This window comes from Austrofundulus limnaeus, unplaced genomic scaffold (assembly GCF_001266775.1).
Source record: "Austrofundulus limnaeus strain Quisiro unplaced genomic scaffold, Austrofundulus_limnaeus-1.0 Scaffold192, whole genome shotgun sequence".
Classification (NCBI taxonomy): Eukaryota; Metazoa; Chordata; class Actinopteri; order Cyprinodontiformes; family Rivulidae; genus Austrofundulus; species Austrofundulus limnaeus.
The window spans coordinates 884,916-908,288 of NW_013952594.1; the positions used below are offsets into that span (position 1 = coordinate 884,916).

General features: G+C 38.8%; 1 protein-coding gene across 1 annotated transcript in view; it reads left to right on the top strand.

The window, feature by feature from the left end:
* fstl4 (follistatin-like 4) overlaps positions 1 to 23,373 on the top strand; it is a 265,314-nt gene that overhangs the window by 74,701 nt on the left and 167,240 nt on the right. Inside the window, exon 4 of the mRNA XM_014018422.1 lies at positions 15,188 to 15,430. Within this exon, the coding sequence (XP_013873876.1) occupies positions 15,188 to 15,430 (243 nt within the window). The remainder of the gene's footprint in view (positions 1 to 15,187; positions 15,431 to 23,373) is intronic.

Here is a 23,373-nt window from a genome sequence, read left to right on the forward strand (position 1 = left end):
CCGTACGTCAACTTTTAGTGTGAAAGCTGCGCACTCCTTTATGCATGAGGCCCCTGATGTCTGCCAGTGGATTCTAACAGCGTGGAGCAGAGTGAATGTGTCCACCATCACCAACGAGTTCCTAAGGGCTGGACTGCTACGTGAAGAGGACACCACAGCTTCAGAGCCAGCATTACCCCGGGAGGACAGCGACACAGAAAGCAACACTGAACAGATACTGCTGTGTGACGCAGCTTTTCTGAGCTTGTTTAACTCTGACACTGAAGAGGAGGACTTCGATGGTTTCAGTGCACCGGAGGACGATGAATGAGAYGTTTTGTTGGACCAGAAAGTTAAAAGTGTTAAAGAAAACTACCAAAATAAAGTCAGTAAAATGAACCGTTGTTCTCCTGACATTTTTCCTCTTTTCTGGCTCCTGTTGTTTGTTCACCATCTCTTTCCTGTTCTGAGGTCTCATTTATAAAGGATTGCGTGGAAACCATACTAAAAGTGAACGTACGGCCAAAAGGCGGAAATGGTGTACGCCAAAAAATTCAGATTCATAAAACCGTACGTATGCATGTTTCTGCGTATCTTTATAAATCACAGCCGCACATCAGAGTTTGTGCACGAGGTCCCGCCTCAGGTTCTGCCCTCTACACGCCCACACTCAACCATAAACAGTCAATGCAAAGTACCTCATGAAAGTTAAGATGTATTTAAATCGGTCAGCTGATCGATGCCAACAAAAGTGATTGGCCGACTCAGACACGCGCTCCGTCGTGCCTCTGGAGGATGACAGGTGCTGACTGACAGCTGCTCACGTGAACAGAATGTCTGTAATTGACACAGATTTCCCTCATTTTGCTTTAGAGTAATCTAACGATTTTAATAAAAAAGCTCAGCATGCACGCGACAAACATGGACTTTAAATGTGAAGGTTTATGACATCCACATTGGCGAGGTGGATGTGCCCTGCGCGTGTATCCAAAGCGTGACTTTTGCTGTCCTGCTGTTCTTGTCGGGGAGGGGTCTGTGGGTCAGTGTCGTCCAAGGAGGAAGGAGATGAAGGTAGTTGCGTACGGGAACTTTTATTTAAGATATTTTTTTTTATTTCAAAGGTCCTTATGGCTCAGCAGTAGAAGCATAAATATTACTGTTAAGAAAGCTGATGATAAAGTTGAATAAAAATCCAAGTCTGATTCTGAAGGTAAATTAACTATCTGACAGTGATCATTACACAGTATGGCTCTAATTCCTCACTTCACCATCTGTGTCGCAGCTTCCAGTCTCCAAACTGAGCATATGCATGGGTCAAAGCTGGCGTGAGGCACTGCACATTTTCAGGTCAATTTTGGATTTTATAAATCAAAACTTTGGGGTAAAAAGTGGCGTACGCAAGTTTCTGGGCTCATATTGTGCGTATGCCAGTTTTATAAAKCCGACCCCTGATATCTCTCCCCATTCTGGCACAGCAGCAACAAGCTGTCAACACCACACTGGCTCTCCTGACCACCTAGCAGACCGGACATCAGTACTAATGAGATCACTAATGGACACATCCCTTGCAGAACAAAGCTCCGTTCTAGATGAGCATTCCTCAGCAATCAGTTGTGGTTCTGATTGTGTCTGTATGTCTCATCTGACTTCTCTTCTTTTGTTTTGTCTCTTTTAGTCTAAACCTAAAATTCAAAACAATCTATAGCCTCTGTATCTTTTTTCCCTAATGCCTCCTGGGTTCCTTGAGGCAAATCATAATTTAAACATTACCTGCCAGTTGTGTAAAGGGGAATAAGGGTTAATGTATTATTCAAAACTAGAAATTTCAGTTGGTTCTGTTCATGGCTTTATCTTTACATCCCTGCTTTGCTGTTGTCTGTATCGGGTATGAGGTCATGGGTAAATTTTAGCATCATATGTAAACTTAGAAATGAAAGGAATGAAATGTGTAGATCTGGTTTTTGAGGTTTAGATTTGTTGTCAATATGTTGAGGATTTTCTTTGTGGATTCAGGAGAATATAATTATATCAAATTTGCCATTTCTACCATTTCAAGAAGTTTTATTTTGTTTTAATTCATGTTCTGCTTTATATTTAATATTTTTAAATTTAAGTTGAACATTTGCTCATAACATTGACAAAAACATTAACACTAGAAACCAAAGAATAAGTTAATCATCTCACGTGAAATTATCAAGCCACTTTACATCATATTTCAAGTACTTATTTTGGTGTAAAGATAATTATGCTGAAAATGACGTTTTAAACCTTTTACACTTTTGTAAAACATCTAGAATTGTATCTTTATTTGGTATATGGTTTGCATTGTTACTGTACTGCTTGATGAATAGTTTCATAAATATTTTAGTTTTGCTTCCTTGCTTGCTGAATTTTCAGTTGTATTTTCAACATTGAGTGCGTCTTTTTGGAGCATTTTGCATTTTGCATGTAAAATGGATTAGACATTTGCTTTCTTTCTTTTCTTTTTGCTTGTTGGCTAATAAAAATGAGTTGTTCAAAAACAATCATGACTCAGTGAACATAAGGCAGCATCCTTGTTTGACCTTCAGTGATGAAATGCTCGGAGAGCCTTGCTTTTAAAACTAGCTTTCAGCACTGTGACTTACATGTCGGTGTTTTTTTAATAGATTTTTCAGAGAGTTCATAAAGGCCTATATACCCCTCCAGAGGCCTCCTGTTTTAAAGAGCTTTTATTTACATGCTGAATCCTTTTCATTGCTTTCTGTGGGTTTATCAGGACCTCTCGCACACCCAGGGCTTCACAAGCTGCTGCACGGCCAGGACTTCTTRGCATTAGGCTGTAACACATTAAGCACCATCTAGCATTGTTTGTAACATGCAGAGTTATTGCTGTGCATGTTAATAATCAGAAATGGAATTTATTAATGTGACTGCATTTATGTCAAATGATGTTTCTTCTTATCCAACAGGTCTTTGTTACCTGTATGAAGGTATTTATCTCTGGTGTCTTTGTTTAGCAGTTTTACAAACAAACGTCTGCCACCCATGTTGCAACATCGTTATGAAACCGGATTCACACACTGCCAACACCCATCCACTCTCACTCACACCAAGGGACAATTTAGAGACACCAATTAGTCTAACGTTCATGTTTTTGGTCTGTTGGCGGAAACCGGAGTACCTGGAGAAAACCTACACATGCGAAGAGAAAAAATGCAAACTCTACCCAGAAAGGTCTCTGACTAGTATTCRATCCAGTAACCTTCTTGCTGAGTAGCAACAGCTCAACCAAATGAGCCACGATGCTGCACTGCCAACACAACAGAAAATCATCACATTTTGGGTCTCTAAAAGCAGGGTCCCTCAGTTCCAACTCACACCCTTTCAAGAAATGTGTTCACAGAATGCATTAGCACACTTTTTAGTTGTTGGTCTACGCACTTTAGTTCTCCTCCCTGAGAAGACAGAATTGAGTTTGGCATTTTAAAACGTGTCAAAACAGTAATGGCTTGTTGAGCCACATGTGCTACTGCTTTAACGTGAGTGACAAGCAATGGTTTCCCAACTATCAGGTGAACAATTGTGCAACATGGATGTTATCAAATAGTTTATTTTTGAAAGAAAATACATAAAACTATATTACAATGTATGTGTCACGGAACAGGTGCATATGCATATTTATGATGATTATACTGGTCCCGCTTATACAGTACTTTGATATTTAGATACTATGACTTTGGTGTAAAATTAGTTTCAAAGTAATACTGCTGTAGTTACAAAATGTTAAACATGTTTTGCAGCAGTTTGTTTCCCCATAGTTCCTGCTCCTTTTGTATTCATTCAATTTGTTCAARTGGGCTGTACATGATTAATAATGCTGTGCAGTTAAATGTTTTTTCATATTATGAACTAGTTGTTCAGTAGCAGTGGTGCAGTATTTTAAACCTAAGTGAATACAATCTAGCAACCTAATGTGCTGTTTGTGTGGCAAAGCATGAATTAAAAGTAACAATTACACATGTGAACATGGAAGAAAGTTGTAGTTGAACACACACTTCATGTATGTAATCACAACCAAATGTGTCAGTCCACACACGCTGTTCACACAGTAATACAAGATGCTTGTCGCTATGGCAAGCCATTTTAGCATAAAATTGGTTTTGTCTGACTATCTATAATTACATTCTAGAAATCTAAAAATAGTTTTGACTAGGAACAACTAAATTTTGACTATCCTGAATGGTAATTTAAGATATCTGTATTAAYATTCTGACTAGTCATAATTCCAATTGAAGATATCTTAAAAGTAATTTTGACTAGTCAAAATGTAATTCAAGATATCTAAAATGACGTCACTGCATTCATCATTTGAAGGGTCAAACATCCGTAATTGCAATTTAAGATATCTCAAATGTAATTATGACTAGTCAAAATGATGTTTTTAGATATCTGAAATAAGAAATTGCTCGCAAGCCCCCATGCTGCCACTTAGCTGTCCAAACAATCGCCTGCAGAATTTTGTGAAGCTGCAATGAATAACAATAAACTCTGTTTTTTATTCATGTTGAGCACAAGCTACAGAGATATAAATTGTGTTAAAAACAGAATTTGAGTTGGACTGACCTCTGACACTGCAGACCACCTAATACCACACTAAAGTAGTGGCTTAGTACAACTACTTGTAAATCAAATATATATATATATACAGGCTAGATGGCTCATGGCATGCTGAAGCACATTATATTCATATTTTATAAAATAAGACTGTTTCCAGCTTATTGGATGATTCTCTGTAGGGAGCTCCAGAGAAAGCACCATATTTTGTGCATTAACTAGTGCAGGTTGAAAACAGATCACATGGTTATCTTTCCATAAGTAATATTGAACAATAGTTTTGGTTATTTGTCCATTTATATTTTTCAATATTTTCAATCAACAAAATAACTGCTGGAATTGGTTCTCTCATTTGATGTTTATTTATTTATTTATTTATTTATTTATTTATTTACATTTTCAAAGTTTCCCAGTGACACAGATATATAGGCCTATATACAATTTTTAATTGCTGTGTACAGAAGGGTCATAGTGTGTTTGTTTAAAAGACAAATAAATTCAAAGGAACAATCAAACATGTTTTTGTCCTATTTTTATATATAATTTGTTTTCTTTAAAATTTCCTTAATTCCTTATTCATACATTTTTAAATATATTTTTACCTTGTGTGAATTGCCTGTCACTTTGATGCTGATGCACCTAATTTTCTCCACTGAGACACAATAAAGACAATTTCTATTCTTATTCATTTATACTTTTATTAATATGCCATACCATATATGGCTGTCTTTGTTAAAGTTTGAGTTTATTTCAAGCCATAAATAAATAAAGTAAAAGACAGACAATAAAAAGAAAAAAATAAAATACATAATATACCTGTTAACAGGAGAAAAAGGAAGAAACAAAAAAATGTATGTATAACATATTCATCCACAGATATATAAATATTTACAGTAATATATAATAAGGATAGGACACTGWGTCATCAATTCATGTTTTATAAAATAAAGCTATATTTAGATATGAAGACTTATAGTATTTGTTAAATAACATAAAACAATTTATTTCAGCATGAAATACAGTGCTCTGTRTCATCTCTGCCATTTGTAACAAACCAAACTGTGTGAAAATCGGCTTACAAATGTGGAGCTATGATTATTTTAGATGGGGACCTATCCAAGATGGCGGCTGCAGTGAAACGTTACGGTCTCTACGTATAGCTATGATGTCTATGTAGTAATTTTTCCACCAAAATGCTACGTAAATTGGTGACGTTTTGACTAGTCAGAATCATTATTCAAGATATCTTGAATATCATTTTGACTTGTCACAATGTTGATTCAATATATCTTAAATAGAAAAGCCCTCTAGATGAAAAAAATATACACGATATCTTAAATTCATTTAGAGATATCTTAAAATTAATTTTGACTGGTCATATTTACAGTTCTAGATGTCTAATTTAGTTTGGACTAGTCATTATTCGCTTTCAAGATATCTAATTGAATTTGAACTAGTCAAATCTTTATTTGTGATATCTTCATTAAGATAGCTTAAATAATGATGTCATTTAAGATATCTTTAATTGGAATTATGACTAGTCAGAACTAAAAGTGAGATATCTTGAAAGCAACTTGTGACTAGTCAAAACTAACATACAGATATCTCGAACTGTATTTTTGACTCGTCAAAATTCCTTTTAAGATATCTTCAATTGAAGCCTCTATAGAGCTCAAAGGTAAATCTGACGTCATTTATTCTAGTCAAGATGTGATCAGAGATATCTTAAATAACAAATATGACTAGTCATAATTCAATTTCATATCTGGAATGGAAGTGTCGTGAATCTGATTTTATGCTAAAATGGCTTGCCATATTTTTTTCATTTTTCATCAACAACTCAAGCTGGTAAAGTTAGATGAGGTAAAGAAGTTAAGGATTTTCTCACACAGGATGGATTTATTGAGAACACACATTGATTCTAMTAATATCAAAATCATCTGTCTGCATACATAAGTTTATTTTATACTCAAAACTTGCACGATCTGTTTAATTTGATGTATTTTTGAGCTGATGGTTCATACCATCTGTATAAATTTGAAGTTTATTTTTAAAGGTAGACGTTTGCTTATTTATTTTTCCCAAACCCCTTTCGTGCCAGCTGTGGTTCATAAACCTASCAGGTGTTTGATTTCCAACCATTTTTTTCTTCTTTTTTGAAACTACATTCTTATTAAATAAAATAGTGGTTGTTTGATAAAAGAATTATTTAGATTCCTAATGAAATAACTGATACTTTCTCTTAAACATTTGGCTCTTTTTTAGTTTCTAACCTAGTTTCATATTTTGTAAGTGCTGTCTCTGCAGTTGTCAGCTTGCCATGTACACTGTGACAATAAGGTTTAGGAGACAAAGAGAAGCTTCAGAGGTGGGTCAAACAGTCATGCATGAAGTTGCAGAACATAAAACCTACTGAATCCCAGCAGGATTTGATGTTTCAGAATCTTGATATCAAAAACACTTTACTTTCCATGAGTAAATGATTTAGATCGTGGGAATATTGTACCCTGTGTATATAACTTGAGCTTTTAACAAGTTATTTCAATTTATTTTGACAAAACAATCTGTGTTAACATGATGGTGCTCAGAATTAAAGCCCACCCAACACTACTGGGACCTCTGTGCCTCAACTTTGCAGGCTTTTGCCCTGCAGGGGTTATTAGTCATCTTGGCTGTGGAAGCAAGGCCATAGTGGCTTGTTGGACTCTGCTTTCCCAGAGCCCTGCAGCGAGGGAGGTGCTGGTGTGGTGTCAGCAGAAACCCAGTATRTACTGTAGAGAGGTTTATAAATACAGAGATAAATGGTGAGAGGAGAGAGCAAGGTGAGGCTGAAGATGGATCAAAGGGATTAAGATGTTGTTGATAATAATGGGGCAGAGAGTAGTGGGTATGTAACATGAGAAACTTCTCCTGCTGTGAAAATATTATGTTCCCTACATTCACCAGAGCAATTGCGTTTGTTAGATCTAAAAACACAAGATTTTATTTTCAGGTCTTGAAGTTTTAGATTCACTGGGTGTGGAACACAAAAGGGATGCTTCTTTTAAAATGTTTTCTATTTGTACACCTGTCTCCTGAGATGTGAAGGGATTCATTTCTTCTGGAATATTTTTCCCAAACTCATATGGTAGCTAAAACCCACTTTGAAAAATGCATTTGAGATCATATTTAATCCTTGCCTGTATTGGTGTCAAAAAGCGTGAGGCATCTTGAGAGGACAGACACTCGAGACCTGTATATTGCTGTAGCTTTATTGGCAGTGCAGAGCACTGTTGTAAATTATAATGCAAATAAATGAACCAGTCTCTGAGTCCCAGAAATCAATGAGACTGAGCTATTTATAGGTGGACTGTTTTAGAACCTACACAAATGATTCTGCTAACACCATTCTGTGTAGAGCAGCATTGTGTTGCCAAAGGTTTCATATGTGCATTCAGCTTGTCAAAGATAAAATAAATGAATAAATAAAAGTCGATGGAAAGCACAACAAGAAACTTTTCCTTCGGAGTGTTTATTTGGAGCAGATGATGCTCCTGGTTAAAGTTGTCAGTTTTTCTAACGAAGCACAACATTTTGGTAAACTTATTGCTGATGTTTATTTCTGCTGAATAAATAATACATATTACTATGTATGATACAATCTTGTTCTGAATGTGAGTTTGGTTTCAGGTTACATATTTACACATTTTCACCGAGTCTCACTTCAAAATAATGGAACTATCTCTTTAGGTTTTTTCAAGTCTGACAAATGGTCATTCTCATTTCCTTCCCTCTCAGGTTTTTCATCTACTTAATTATAAGCAAAAGCCTTGAGGCCATATCAGAAAGTCATTATTTCTCCAGATGAAGCCCTGCCACTCTCCCTAATAATTTTTAGTTCTCTGGGGTGGACAACCCACTGAGTGAAAACCAGATTTCTGTCAAGTCTGAAGTAATGTGACCTGAGACTGACGACCACCAAGTGTGAATTCTTGCACGCTATGGTTTTACAGACGTTTACATCTGCCTTATATTCCCATAGGCTCACAAGCTTCTTTCGCCTTTATACTTTTTAAAAATATTACTGTATTTATTCTCATTATTTTAGCCTATATATGGTATTGCCCCACACTTCTGCACAAAAAGTATACTATCATCCCTTAGTGCTCTGCTTAGATCTCAATGATTTAGTGCTCTGAAATACGTTGTTCATAAAATTCACAAACTTTAACTGACTTACAGTTTCATTTGCATTTATTCTAAATTGCTGTCTTCAACCCCCAGTTGTGGCTCTGAAAAAGGCTCAGCAGAGAGAAAGGATTTTTTTTCACTAGAATTATGCAGAACTCATGAACAGCATAGATTATCACAACAACACATCTGTCACTTCACTGTGGGAGAGTTTATAGCTGGAAAAAAATCTAATTAATAGATCTTAGAGCATGCTCAATACACACAATGTTTAATAAAACTATCTGGAATAAAGGATTGAAGATGGTTATTTACCATGTCAGAGTTTATAAATTAAAACATGCAAGATACATTGCTAATAAAGTAAAAAAATAAGTCTTAAGGTTAATTACTTTATTACAATTCTGCATTGTTAAAACCAATGTTGCCATGTTGAGCTGGTCTTTGTACTACCTCTTTCCTTTGCATCTTCTACAATCAATAATCTGGAGCAAAGGGAAAAAAGCAAGACAAAAACCTGGGCAGGGAGGGAAGCAAAGTTGCACATCTTATTAAAAGACTTGACAAGCACAATTAACCAGATACAACTACTACATCTTACACATCATTCTGCATAAAACAATCAAAAATTTGATCATTTGTCAGTCTTTTTTATTGGTCTTTAAAGCAAGCATTCAAGTTTGTTTGTTTGCATTTGTATCTGTTCTAGAACTTTAGGTGATCTGAGGATGATGCATCTATTGGCTTCTGATGCAGACTCTAATCCACATCAGGTTCCAGGAGCCCTCAGAACATTTATGTGACCCAGAGAACAAGAAGTCCTAAGATCCAGTGACTTAAAACATTTTTGTACGAAAGAAATCATGGTACATTTGGGTTTACAGGTAAGAAGTGTTCTAATACAAGCAATCTTAACAAAATACAAAGACCTTTGAGACTGATGATATTAAACAAAGATTACAAAATGTGTAAAATAAAGGTGGCATAATTTAATTTTACTCTATTACATTAACGGATCTGCCTTCTTTAATTTGTGTTAGCATGATAAACATCAGCATGGAAATGTCACCATGAACACATTAATAAACATAAGCTCCTCACTGTCCAAGCAAACTGTGGCTTCATTACCTGTCAGCACACTATTTATGGTTTTGAAGGCCATCCACTCTTAACGTGTTTTAAAGAAAACTTTAGAGTCTGATTTTGTTTGTGCAGCAACATAAACACTAAGTCAACATTCTTACCAATAAAGACTGTGCCTCCAACTCCTACATTAGTGTTAGTAATAAATGTGTATATTTATTTTATTCCTATGTAATGTCTTAAGTTTCTGTATTGTTGTTTTATGTGAAGCACTAAGAGCAGTTTTATGAAACCCCTAAATTTTAAAAACATGGACAACATTTTGCTGCAGGTATCGTTCTCATGCTTATACAAAGAAAATACCATTATTTAGTTTAAAAGTGGGCCAAAATATGCTTTAATGCACACATGGATAAGAACAAAAGTCTATTTCACCTAGCACTGAGGGACGTGAGTTGATATTCTAGCTCGCTGTGCATGTCAGAAATGCTTTGTCTGACTGCGCTGCACAGGGAAGACAGTGTTTGACAGTGTGTCTCAATATTTAATTATCTACAGCTGCTACAGGGCAAATAGAATAATCTGTAAGATCTGCAAATGTGTCTGAGCGCTTCTCTGGCTGTAAAACATACACAAAGAATATCTTGCAGTTAAAAACTTGTGGAATAAAAACTGCATTACACACTTTCAAAGGTCAACTGATTAAAAAAAGAAGGATTTTCTTAAAAAAAAAAAGCTATTTAAATTTCACAGACCCTGAAATGTTTGTGACTGCCTCTTTTGAATTTCTATGGATAAGGGAGATCAATAATATGGTGATGCTTCTGGCAGAGAGTCCCTCATCAGCAGAGCAAATGTTCTTCTAGTCTAATTAGTAAGAAACTCAGCAGTGTTCTTATGTCTCTCTGAGGGATATCTATCAGAAATGGCAAACTACCCCTCTGTGGTGCTGGAATAAACACAAAAAATGTTTCTTGTGAATGTCTTTAAATGTTAAATAGATTTAAGGAGTTTGAGAATAGTCTGTGGTTTAAATATATATGTGAAGGCATATTTTTGTTTCCTAAATGGAGTGAGATCGTACCATAAGTGCTTTGCTTCAAGACAGAAGTGAAATTCTTGCTGCATCCCTTCCTCTGGCTGTGTTCTTTATGACTACATTGCATAGAAGAATGGGCACAGAAACATATGCCTCATTCTGAATACAGATTTCCCATTGCTTCATCATAATGCCTTAGTAAGAGCTGAGATGGGCATGATTGTAGCTTCTTCCAACAAATGAAAAGGCACTCTGTTATGCTGTGCTTCTTGTTATACACTCATCTACTTAAACATGAGTGAAAGGGATTGAAAAGAGAAAAAGCTGTCAAAAATGTCAATGATAATCCAAATTTCTTTGACCTAGTTGCTCATCTTCTCACAGTTTTTAATGTTTATTCTAAAATATATACCAGAAAAGTGTAATTATGGTGAGAATTATTTACTTTCAATGCGTTTGAAGGCCAAGCAATATTAACAAAGGAGACGAAAAGAAGAATTAACGTGACAGGATTGCAAGGCTTGACACCGGATGGTCAGCCTTGTTTTGTCTTGGCACCACTGAGTGTCCGATTGGTTCACAGCAATGTGCCAGCAGCTAAGACAGAAGGGATTATTGGATGACACTTTTAGCCTCTTAAGCAAGCCACAACTGCAACCAACATTGTCCAAGAGGCTGGGAGACAAAGGACTTGGAGAACAGATGAATGGAAACACAAAGACTCGGCTAAATGTCAGACAGCTTGTGTATTGTAAATGTAGCTTTTATCTGCTTTTTGTTACGGTTGTTTGAGTGACTTGTTGCTCATGTGCTTCTATTCTTTGACCAAAAAGGAAAAAGCTGAAGGGAGTGATGCAGTGAAGGAAGATGCAGAAAGGGAGAAAACAAAACAAGACAAGGAAGACGAAGAGAGCACTTGCGGGTACCTGCCACTGGACAGTTGTTGCTAAGCGTTTAATCTCTCGTGCTTGGAGAATACAAACGATCTTGTAATCGTCCCTGACCTTGACACGAACAGCGAGGTGATGAGGGAGCTGAACTGTTTTGCATTTCCCACAGATGCTTTGTCGAGACACACGTAACAATTAGCAAACTGGATAAAAAGAAATCGAGTCTGCCATRCGCCCAGCAGCCGCCTCGCCTCACTGGTGTTCCCATTGGGGAAGTAACCTGGCAAACCCCCAAACCACAGCTTCCTTTGATTTCTGATACTTAATTATGATAAAACTAGAAGCTCTCGGAGAGTGCAAACCTCTGCCAAGGCCATTTTCCCCCATCCTGCAATAGAGTTAATGCGCAAAAAGAGAGATGGAAACACATTTGCTGAATAAGTTCTGACATAGCGAACATTTAATTAGGCAGTATGCATGGGATTTCTTCCTGGTGGAGTCCAATGCATAAAAACAAGTCAGAGACTCATCACCCGACGTTATTCATCCACAAACTGGTCCCAGATGAAGCTCTTAAGTTTTTATCAGTCAGAGTCCACCGTGTAAAAGGTCTGTTTCATCCCCGTTTCTGAGTTTTTAACGGTTGGACTATCTTTATAAATCTCTGCTTCCTGCCGGTACAGTCGCTCTGGAAGCGACTCGCCTTTTTTTTTTCTTTTGAAGCGAGTAGTTGAAGCAAAATACAGCGTCTGAGCGCTTTCAGCACAAACACACACTGCCATAAACTTCTGACTAATCACACAATAAATTTCTTATGTGGAGGGGGTACCTCACATGGTTGATCAGCTGTTCCCGCTGTCCAGTACCGGTCCGGTGTAAGACCGGTACCAGCTTCGGCTCAGCTGCAGCAGGACCCTTCCTCCACTGTCGGTGTTATTCCTGTAACATGAAGAGAATCACATTTCTTTCTCTACGCTTCCAGACAGCGTGTAACATCACCAAAACTAGTTGATAACAGAAAAATCCCGATAGTAGACATCCTGGGAGATGTAGACCCAGTGAGTTTGCAACTTCTACTTCCTGTTTCCTACAGACATGCGTCTGACATAATGACACTGTCGCCTGGCTGATTTGCTCGAATTAAAAGAAAAATTCCTGTATCTGCATCGTGGTCGGGAACATCACCAAAATGTATTGGTGTGTTCCTTTGGCCAATACCCACATGTGTTAAAAATTACATGACAATCAGTCCACAAGTATTTGAGTAATTTTGGCCACAGACAGACAGACATACGCGACCGAAAACATTACCTCCTCCCTTGGCAGAGGTAAAAAGTAGTTGAGAGCTGCCATATCAAGTAAAGCTGCACATGGCTGTTGGCTGTGCTGAGCTGCTGTTATTGATTATGGTTATTTAGGTTATTGGGTAATGGGTCAAGCAAATAAAATGTACAATAAAAATGTCTTCAGGGGACATTGCATTATTAGTGTGCCTGTTGAATGATGAACCAGTCATTTCAGCCATACCTGTGTTTGCATATAGAGGTGTACCTGATGATGTGCATCAGGCAATGGCTGAACATCAGAGTGCATTTTTGCCTGTGTAATTGCGCCTCATACATAGAGCTGAGGCTATTAAAGTGTCTGTGTGAGAGAGTCCTCAATGTACTTTAACCATAAAATTGTCTTTGTGGAGTTATTATTACAGAACTTATGATAATGAATGTGTTGAAATGTGAGGTAAATGTACTCMGGACAAATTCAAAATGTTTTCAACAGTTTGATTACAAGAGCGTTAGTTTAATATTTTTATTTTCCTGCTAAGCCACTATGGTTTTAACTTTAATCCACATAAGGGTAGTAGAATTCTCAGCATCCTAACTCACCCTCAAAACCACTCCAACCCTTCTGAGAATTTTGTCTATATTAGTCAAGGATTCTTCTAAGTGTCTCTCAACTGCAGTGAAATGCTATAAGCACCAATATTAGATTTTTCCTGCTCACATTTCTATTTTAGTCTCCAAAAACCATCACCATTTTCTAAGGTTTTTCTTTCTGTCTTTGAGTTTTTCATGCTGTGCAATTTGTTTCTCACAGCATGCTGCAGCCAGCAGATATTTGTCTCCCTTATGTTTGCCCTGGTTTCCATGGCAAATAACCAGAGCTTGTTAACATCAAAGGTAAACAAAGAAACAAGAATCAAGGACTAAAGTGAGTGAAAGGGAGAGAAAAAACACTAAAGTTCAACCTGGTCAAGGGTGTTTTTTTCCCCAAAAATCTTGAGCCTTTTTGATCTAAGGACACCATCAGATGTAATGGCTAAAGAATTTCACTTTTTCAGTTTTGGGACCATTTGAACCAAGTTCAGGATTTCTAATGACATTCAACTGTATTTTTTTTTACAGATCTTTATACAGCCTTCCTCCATGTAAACATCAAATGATTGTTTCCTGTCTTTCAATTTTGATTGCTTATTTTTTTGCCATGAAAGTAAACTGCTGAATTACCATAGACTTGTTGCAAAGTGTTCAATGAAATAAATGATCTTATTTGACTCTGAGGGTCTGGTTTTCCTCATTTTAGCCTTAAATCATAAATATTTCCTTCACATCTCAGCAAAAGAGAGTGCTGGTCAAGTTTAAAAAGTGATAAAAGATCAATCCAAGGTGGAGTGCCTGGCTGGATCAGCAGCTTTTTGACTGAGTTTAAGTGCAAATTGAAAGATTGAATCAGAGGTGAGGACAAGGTGTTCCAGACAGTAATGGTGACAAAGATGCTTGTGTGTGCATTTGAGTTATTTTTAAAACAATGAAATCTGTTCACTTTTATCTACAAACTGTTTGTGTTGAAAGGAGCTGGAGACAATAGGAAGTGTGAGCTTGTTTTGCATTTAAATTCCTTTGAGTGCATGTTCAGGTATGAATATATTTTGTGTTTGTGTACATGTGCACATGTTTGTGTGGAAGAGTGCAGAGGGTGTTAATAAGGACACCTAGCGGTTTGACTTGTGGGGTTCTGTTTTGTTAGCACTTGTTAGACTTCTGCTTCTAATTTTGGAGCATGCAAGATCCCGTATATTATTCTGCAGTAAAGTCCGTTTTTTTTTCTTATAGAAAAAATGTTTTATTGGTTATTTYAAAAAGATGTTTTTTTTTAAATCTTCACCTATAATAAAAATGTTTAAGTAATGCAACAACTTAACATTTTAGTACATTTATTTTTTGTATATGTGAGGTGTATATCAGTTTATCATTTGATAGAGCTTCATTGTTTTTTGTCCCTAGAACTGCTTTACAATCAAAGCAAGTAAAATAAAAAATTCTTTATTTCATAATCAGTTTCTAGATTTGCTTTTTAGCTCTTTTATTTATTTATTTATTTATTTTGTTTCTTCAGCATGTAAAAGCCCAATTCCTTCTCTTTCCTGCAGGCTGTTCCGATCCAGATGATGACCCATGTCGAAGGACCTACTGTGGACGGGGCCGACAGTGTGTGCTGATGGCAGAAACTGGACGCGCAGAGTGTATTTGCCAGGAAAAATGTCGGCCCTCCTTTGTGCCTGTGTGCGGTTCAGATGGCAGGTTTTATGAGAATCACTGTGAGGTTTACCGCACCGCCTGTCTGGAGAGAAGACGGATCTTTGTGGTACACAGCAAAGACTGCTTCTTCAAAGGTCAGTTTTACTTTGTTGCAGTAACCTGGCTTAAGCTAAACCACATTTTTAAGTGGTTAGATGAAGTTAGTTTAAATGATAAATCAAATTTTTTAGGTTGTAAAAATCTAAAATGTTTCCTATAAAGTTTTATACAACTTTGAGCATGTTCTGACTCATTTAGCAAGTTTAGCCTTTTGTGTGTTTGTCACTGAAGAACAATAAAGGCATATTTAGAGGACTACCTGTTTTAGTCAGGTAGCAATACTTTATTCTTGGAAATCATTTAGTTTGTCAAAAYTGACTGAGGGAAATTTGATTATTTTAATTTATTTTTTTACATTTTCAAACCAGTCAGTCAGCGTTTTGTGTAAAATGAGCCTGACGCGAATTGAAAGATTGAAGTTGATCTATTGCAGTGATTCTTCTGAACTGGCAACATAAGTAGTCAAGTGAGCCAAGTTCACAAGTTGTGAGGTCATGTGGATAGATGCTGGTTTTATGTGACTTTGTGAGCTTGGTGTGTCTGTCTGAAAGTGTTTCTCCTCTACTTCACAACTCAACCGCAGTATTAAAGTGGCTACCATCTCAGATTTAGTGTGGGAGATTTTACTGAAAATGTAAATATTACTGTTAATCCTGTGCTGGAACTGTAACTGCAGTGGGCACTACAAGAAAAATCTGCCAATGAGAGTAAATTAAATATTTACAATGTTTCACGTGTAGTTGAATTTGTTTTCATTTTTTAACATGCATTGTGGAAAAACTACAAAAAAAGTTTGCTACAGATAGGCTGTGACTTATTCAATGCAGCTGCTGGTGCATAGAGAAAAAAAGACCAGCAATTTGGTAGATCAGGTATATCTTTGATGTCTCATTGCATTACTCAGTATGATACAAGCTGACAGTTTTGATGCTTTTTGTTGGAGTAAAATTGCCTTCAAATCATACTCTATCTTTGAAATGAGCATTTGGATAATCTGCAATGTGATAATACTCCTTAAAATTTAGTTTGATGTTCAAAAGACAGAATATTGCATACAACTGAAATTGCTGCTTTATGCAACATTGCCTGCTGTTGAGCTGCAGTCATAAGCATCAATCACTGTGAAAGTCATGCTGTTTCTGTCAGCCGGCTATTCAGTTGTGCTTAAAGGATGGAATCATTTGGAGTAAAACGCTCAAGGCGGTCAGTCAGGGCCAGCTTTGTTTGGGAAATAACAACAAAACCACTTACCAGAATATCTGAGCAGATACTATATTTATCTTTCATTTAAGCATTTGCATCCAAATCAAATATATTGAATCATGAAAAAATGATGTAACAATCCATTTAAGTATAGACTTTTAAGGAATTGGCCATTACTTGTTTTTACACTTTCATTCATGTAATAAAACTTCAATTCACTTCCCCACTCATCAATACCCTATCACTCACATTTCAGCCATTACAGTTTACAGCAGAAAGTTCTCTACAATAAATTATTACAATCTAATGTTTATACTAACTCATTAGCTAAAGTACATTTTCTGCATGAGATGTCAGCATTTTTCAATACAAGACAGCTCCCTTCCTTGACTGTGGCTTTAATTTAATGACATGAGGGTGAGGTTCGTATTTAGAAATATAAATATAACACAATAGCTTTACAAATAATTAGTAAAACAAATGTTTTTATGTTAATTTTCAGGTAATGTCTAATAAAATAATCTAAATAAAGTAAAGTTGTAGTTATTTGATAAGAATGGTTTCATGTTGACACAACCTAAAAAAATCCAGATGGATGCATACAAAACTGACAGCACGTTTTGTTGGTGTATATTTAATATACTGCACTTCTAATAGCTATTTCAATCTTTCTATCTTTCTAATTACTTTTCTCTTTGTTTTTCTCTCTGTCTCTATTTTCTCTTCACTTAAAAAAGTCACTGATGATGAAGAAATAAACTGAATAAACTGATATTTAGTTTAGTTTTCTACTGAAGTGACAAAAAAACTGACAGCACTTTGAGTCAACTCACATTTTTAACCACTTAAGTAGAAAACAGAACTGAATGTTAGTTTCTTAATTTCTGCATCTTCAGTGACTTTTTAAATATACTATAGTAAAGAAGAAAAAGAAAAGGTAGAAGAGAAATATAGGAACTGTAAAGAGAAACCGATAACTGAAATTATACATGTGAAAAGAACACCAATAACACACAGGACAACACACCCGACATCTGACCATCAGCAAATGAAGAGAACAAACACCCAGCAACCAAACATAAACTTGTATGTACATATACCCATACGTACATATACCATCCTGATCAAAATCTTAAGACCAGTCAAAAAAGTGCAAGAATTTGCATTTTGCAATATTGGATCTTAAGAAGGTTCTAAGTAGAGCTTCACAGTTAAACGAAGAAATCAGTGCAAGAGACAAGAACTTTTGAGCAGGGAATTTTCTGAAAACTGCATTTACACTCAAACATAATTTTTTCAGCTGATCAAAAGTTTAAGACCATAGTCTTTAAAAGCTAAAAGCTGTGCAAAAATCTGGATTCCATGTCATTTTCTGTCAAGTTTTTACATTGTCAAGACCTCCTAATAGCAAAAAAGCTCACTGACTTTGAACGTGGTAGGATTGTTGAGCTGCATAAGCAAGGACTCTCACAACGTGCCATTGCTGCTGAAGTTGGATGCAGTAAGACAGTCATTTTGCATTTTTTAAATGATCTTGAGGGTTATGGAACAAAAAACTCAAGTGGTAGTCCCAAAAAAATTTCACCAGCTCTGAGCCGCAGGATCCGATTGGCTGTCCGTCAAGACACGGGACRATCCTCTACYCAAATTAAGGCCATTACTGGTGCTGACTGCAGCCCAATAACCATCAGAAGGCATCTGCGAGAGAAGGGCATCAGAAACAAAAAACGTCTTCAAAGGCCACGTCTTCTTCAAAGCCACAAAATTGCCCGTTTGGACTTTGCAAGGGAGCACCAAACATGGGACATTGAAAGGTGGAAGAAAGTTGTCTTCTCTGATGAGAAAAAATTTAACCTTGATGGTCCTGATGGCTTCCAACATTACTGGCATGACAAGGAGATCCCACCTGAKATGTTTTCTACACGGCACAGTGGTGGGGGCGCCATCATGATTTGGGGTGTGTTTTCCTTCAATGAAACAATGGAGCTTCAGATTGTGCAGGGGCGTCAAACAGCAGCTGGCTATGTGGAGATGTTGCAGCGGACATCCCTCATGACTGAGGGCCCTCGTCTGTGTGGTAATGATTGGGTTTTTCAACAGGACAATGCTGCAGTTCACAATGCCCGCCTGACAAAGAAGTTCTTCCAAGAGAATAACATCACTCTTTTGGACCRTCCTGCATGTTCTCCRGATCTAAACCCAACTGAGAACATTTGGGGATGGATGGCAAGGGAAGTTTACAAAAATGGACATCAGTTCCAGACAGTGGATGTCCTTCGTGRAGCCATCTTCAACACTTGGAGCAACGTTCCCACTAGCCTCCTGGAAACATTGGCATCAAGCATGCCTAAACGATTGTTTGAAGTCATCAACAAGAATGGTGGAGCTACTCATTAATGAGTCTTTTTTTTTCGACACTTTGATTTCTGTTTTGGTGGGGATTTCGGGTTTTTTTGAGCTATGGTCTTAAACTTTTGATCAGCTGAAAAAATCATGTTTGAGTGTAAATGCAGTTTTCAGATAATTCCCTGCTCAAAAGTTCTTGTCTCTTACACCGATTTCTTCTTTTAACATTGTGAAGCTCTACTTAGAACCTTCTTAAGATGCAATAGTGCAAAATGCAAATTCTTGCACTTTTTTGACTGGTCTTAAGATTTTGATCAGGAGTGAATAAGCATATATACACACACATACAGTACACATCCACACCTGTGTACAATAATTATAACCTCGTTAAATAATATACACAAAACACACACACCCATACACACAACCAGGCACACGCACACACACACACACATATATATACATCCAGTGATTGTCAGAAACCCCAGGATCCAACTGCACCCGCGCAGCAAGAACTACCCACCCACCCCACAGAGAGGAACACAGGAGTGGACCAGGAGAGCCCCACCAGCAACCACATACAGAACCCATAGGGCCAACAGCGATGACCCCACAGGCCCTGCCAGCCCCTGCCACGCCGGAGCAGAACCAGGCATGGACACAGAGACCCGGATCCACAGGACCCCCCAGGCCGAGGCCTGACAGGGTCAGAGGACCCAAGCCCCACCAGGCAGCCACCACGCCGAACCGGCACATGCCCAAGCATCCAACCCCAGACACTGAAAGCCACCAGCACACCAGCAGGCAGAGGCAAACCCCACCAGAGGGCAGTGCGGCCGGGGCAGAGCCCACCACTTGTAGTGGGCTCTCAGGTGAACCAAGTAAGAGGGCAGCGCGAGTCCCAGCCTGAAAAATACCCAATCATACACAGACACAATCACACAGTCCCACACTCATTCTTACACCCACTTATTCAAAGACGGACGAAGAACGCCACACCCCACTCACACTCCCGATACACACTCTATACCCCCCAGGTCCAGGACACGTACAGAGGGCAGGTCATATTCAAACCCAGGAGGCAAGCCCCTTCATTCTGGAGTGTAGAAGAGCAGACAGCCAAGTCCTGGCCCGGGTTGCACCAGGCCAGCTGGCCGGCCCCCCGCCACAGTGAAGCAACACCCCCRACCACCCCCACACACCGCCAATAGCCAAGCACACACCCCCAGCCGACCACCAGCCAGACCCTGGCAGCCATCCCAGCCAGTAGGCTAACCATGGCAACCMGGGGCCACAATCCGAGAGTCCGAACAACCCCGGGGAAGACAGACCGCCAGCCCTCCCCCGCAAGGTCCCCGAGTCCATCCGTAGCCCAGGACCCCGCCAGACGGTTCCCCCTATCTGTACCCTACCCATCATAGAGTGGGGTAGGACAAGAGGAAAAAAAAACAGACATCCCAACACCCCCACCCCCAGATGTGCTCTTGATGCATGTTGTTCTAAAGTGCAAATAAAATGGGTAAGTAGAGGGGCAGAGGCCAGCATTGTGCCAGTTTTCTCTCCACCCCGACTCCAACCCAAAAAACCCTAAATGTCTACAAGCAACCTTTGGGGGTGGACACAGGCGCTAGCGGCGAGAGTGATCCCCTCTCGCCCCCTGCCTGCCATAGAGTGCCCCCCTCAATTTCCTATATGTGAATGTCCTGAGGATGTTGTAATTTAATGTCTAATAAAATTGGGGCTCAGGTGGTTATGGCAAACTGATATGTAAAACTGTTGCTCTTTGCAACACACCTGCACCCCAAAAACCCTACATGAGTGGAGTTGAAAGTGAAGGGGGTGAGGGTATGTGGTGAGGGATGGGGAGAAAAACTACTGAGGGAGCAAACTGCTCCTACAGGGAGTCAGCTCCCCCACTGACCCCGAAAGGACCCCCCGCTCCCCAAAACCCACCCAGGGAGTGAGGTCCCAATGCCACCTCCTCTAGACCGACCGCCAGGTCCYGGGAGCCCAAGGCCACAGACAAAACAGAGCCCATGGGACCACCAGAGAAGGGGACCACCAATCCATCCACTCTGGAGCCATCCAGACCCCCAAGACCAGACCCCCAGTCCCACAGCCAGCCCGCGACGAAAAAAGGCCACCGAACCCCAGCAAGGAAGGCTTGGCTGAGAGTGCCCACCCAGCCGCCGGCAGTGCAAGGAGGCACCGAGAGCGAGCCYTGCCACCACTATGGGACCAATCAGCTGCCCCAGCACAGCCCCCGGCCATCACCAAAGGCCATCCACACATCCCCCACCCCAGAAGACATACTGCACCCACCCAACATTCGTACAACTCTCAGAACATATAGCACACTGATACCCAGGCTAGGTTGACCCACCCCCTCCATGGGTCACCGGCCCCGCACCCAGCCACCACCGCCTCCCTGCCCACCAGTGCACTGAGGGCTCCCAGCCCAGGGCCAGGCACCAGGGCACAAACCAGCCCAGAGCCCGGCAACTGCCCGCCAGGGCCCACGCCCCCCAGGCCCCACCAAGACCGCAGCCCAGGGGTGGCACGACCCCAGAACCCTAAGCCCCACATGCCCAGCCCGAACCCACCCCAGCATAGCTAGAGCACCGGATCGGCGACCCATGATCGCCGCTGCAGACCAGCTGAGGATCCGCATGAGTCATCTCAAATTAAGGGCATTCCTGGCAGACACCATCGTGCATGTCTAATCCACACTAGAGATGTTCAGTCGGCACAAGTTGATGTCAGAATGCAAACCAGCAGGAGATGGAAAATGTTTGGAATCAGTCAGATGCCATGGTAATCATGTTTGTCTGTGTACAAAGGGTAAAAAAGTGAACTTGAAAGGAAGGACACGTCTCATAATGCTGTGCTTAAGAACAGTTTCTTGGTTTTAGCAGCACAATAAATGGAAAATAGGCAGTTTTAAAACATCTTTTCAACAAAAAAATAATCACACATGATAATCCAGATTTTAGGTTATAGTTTGTACAACTTGTTTGATTCTCAGACTGACTTGGAAAATGGCCAAAGATCCTGGTTTGAAATCTGTGCAACTCACCTAGACAGAAATTGTTTTCTGCAGAAGAATCAACATTGAACACTTTCTCCCTGTTTGTGTCAGATTATTTTTTCAGAAGTTGCTCTGATATACAAACATTCATAAAGAACATTCACAGTAAATAAGAAATATACGTATTATTCATGTGATTTCATAACTTAAGTCAGGGCTATATGTTAACCTTTTAGCTCATAGCACCGGTGCTACAGAGGTTGCTGATCTTTGTAGCACAGAACAAAAAGTTGTAGCACCAGCATAAAATGTCTGTTCTAATCTCTAAAACCAAAAGCCAGAATGGTGAATAATATGGTGAGTACTGTTGTAGGACAGGAGTCACTAACCTTTTTGAGACTGAGAGCTACTTCAGGGGAGTACACAAAGAGCTACTTGTTTGATAAAAAACAGATTTATACAGCTCAGATTTAATTATAAAAAATTTACATATGTGAATAATTATTAATTACTATGTTACATCTTAATGTTAGTAACTCCTCATGATAGTTATCGACAATAATTTACTATGGTTAAGTTAATATTACTGTAAGTGATCTGCAGATTTATCATAGTCCAGAGTTCTCAGTTTAAATCTCTTTTGAAGAAAACAAAATCACTAAATGGATGAACAGCACATGTATAACATGTTCATTTCCCCCCTGACAGTTCAGAAATCATCAACAGAGACCCTCTCTCATTGCACTCACGTGATTTCAGAGAACAGGGTGGAATTAAAAGAGGCCTGGAATAAAACATCAGCTGCTCTGAGTAAAGCTACTAAAGTCTGCAGCAGGAGCTGCAGAATAACTCTTGACCCTTTGTTATGTTGGAGATCAAAATATGTCCAAGTACATATTTTTAGGGTTTTAAGTTTCAAAATAATTTGACTCTTATTCTGATTGTATCTGCAGTTAGTGTCTGAGTCAATAAAGTTTGTATTTATCTCCTCTGTGTGTATAAAGAGTAAAGAAATGTTATGCCTAAAAAAAATAATAAAATAAAAAACACGCATTTGTAACATTTATTCAAAATACACATATTTCTTTGTTCTAATTATACTAACTTTTATAGATTCAAAATATCAGTTATGTAATATAAAAACAAGCATAGAAAGACTTCCAATCACATCTACATTTTAATGCATCTAAAGGGTTAATGTTCCTGACTGAAGTGGGGGTTGTGTCTACTTGTTTTGGCTGCCTGGTGGGGACGGTTTCTGACTATTTCCCCGGTACAAACAGCCTGGTGAGGACCCACTGTTTCTTATGGAGACAAAAGCCCAGATCCTGGTAAATGAATGAAAGTCAATGCAAAGTCCCCATAAGGATAGAAGAACAACCGTGTGTGTGTGTGTGTGTG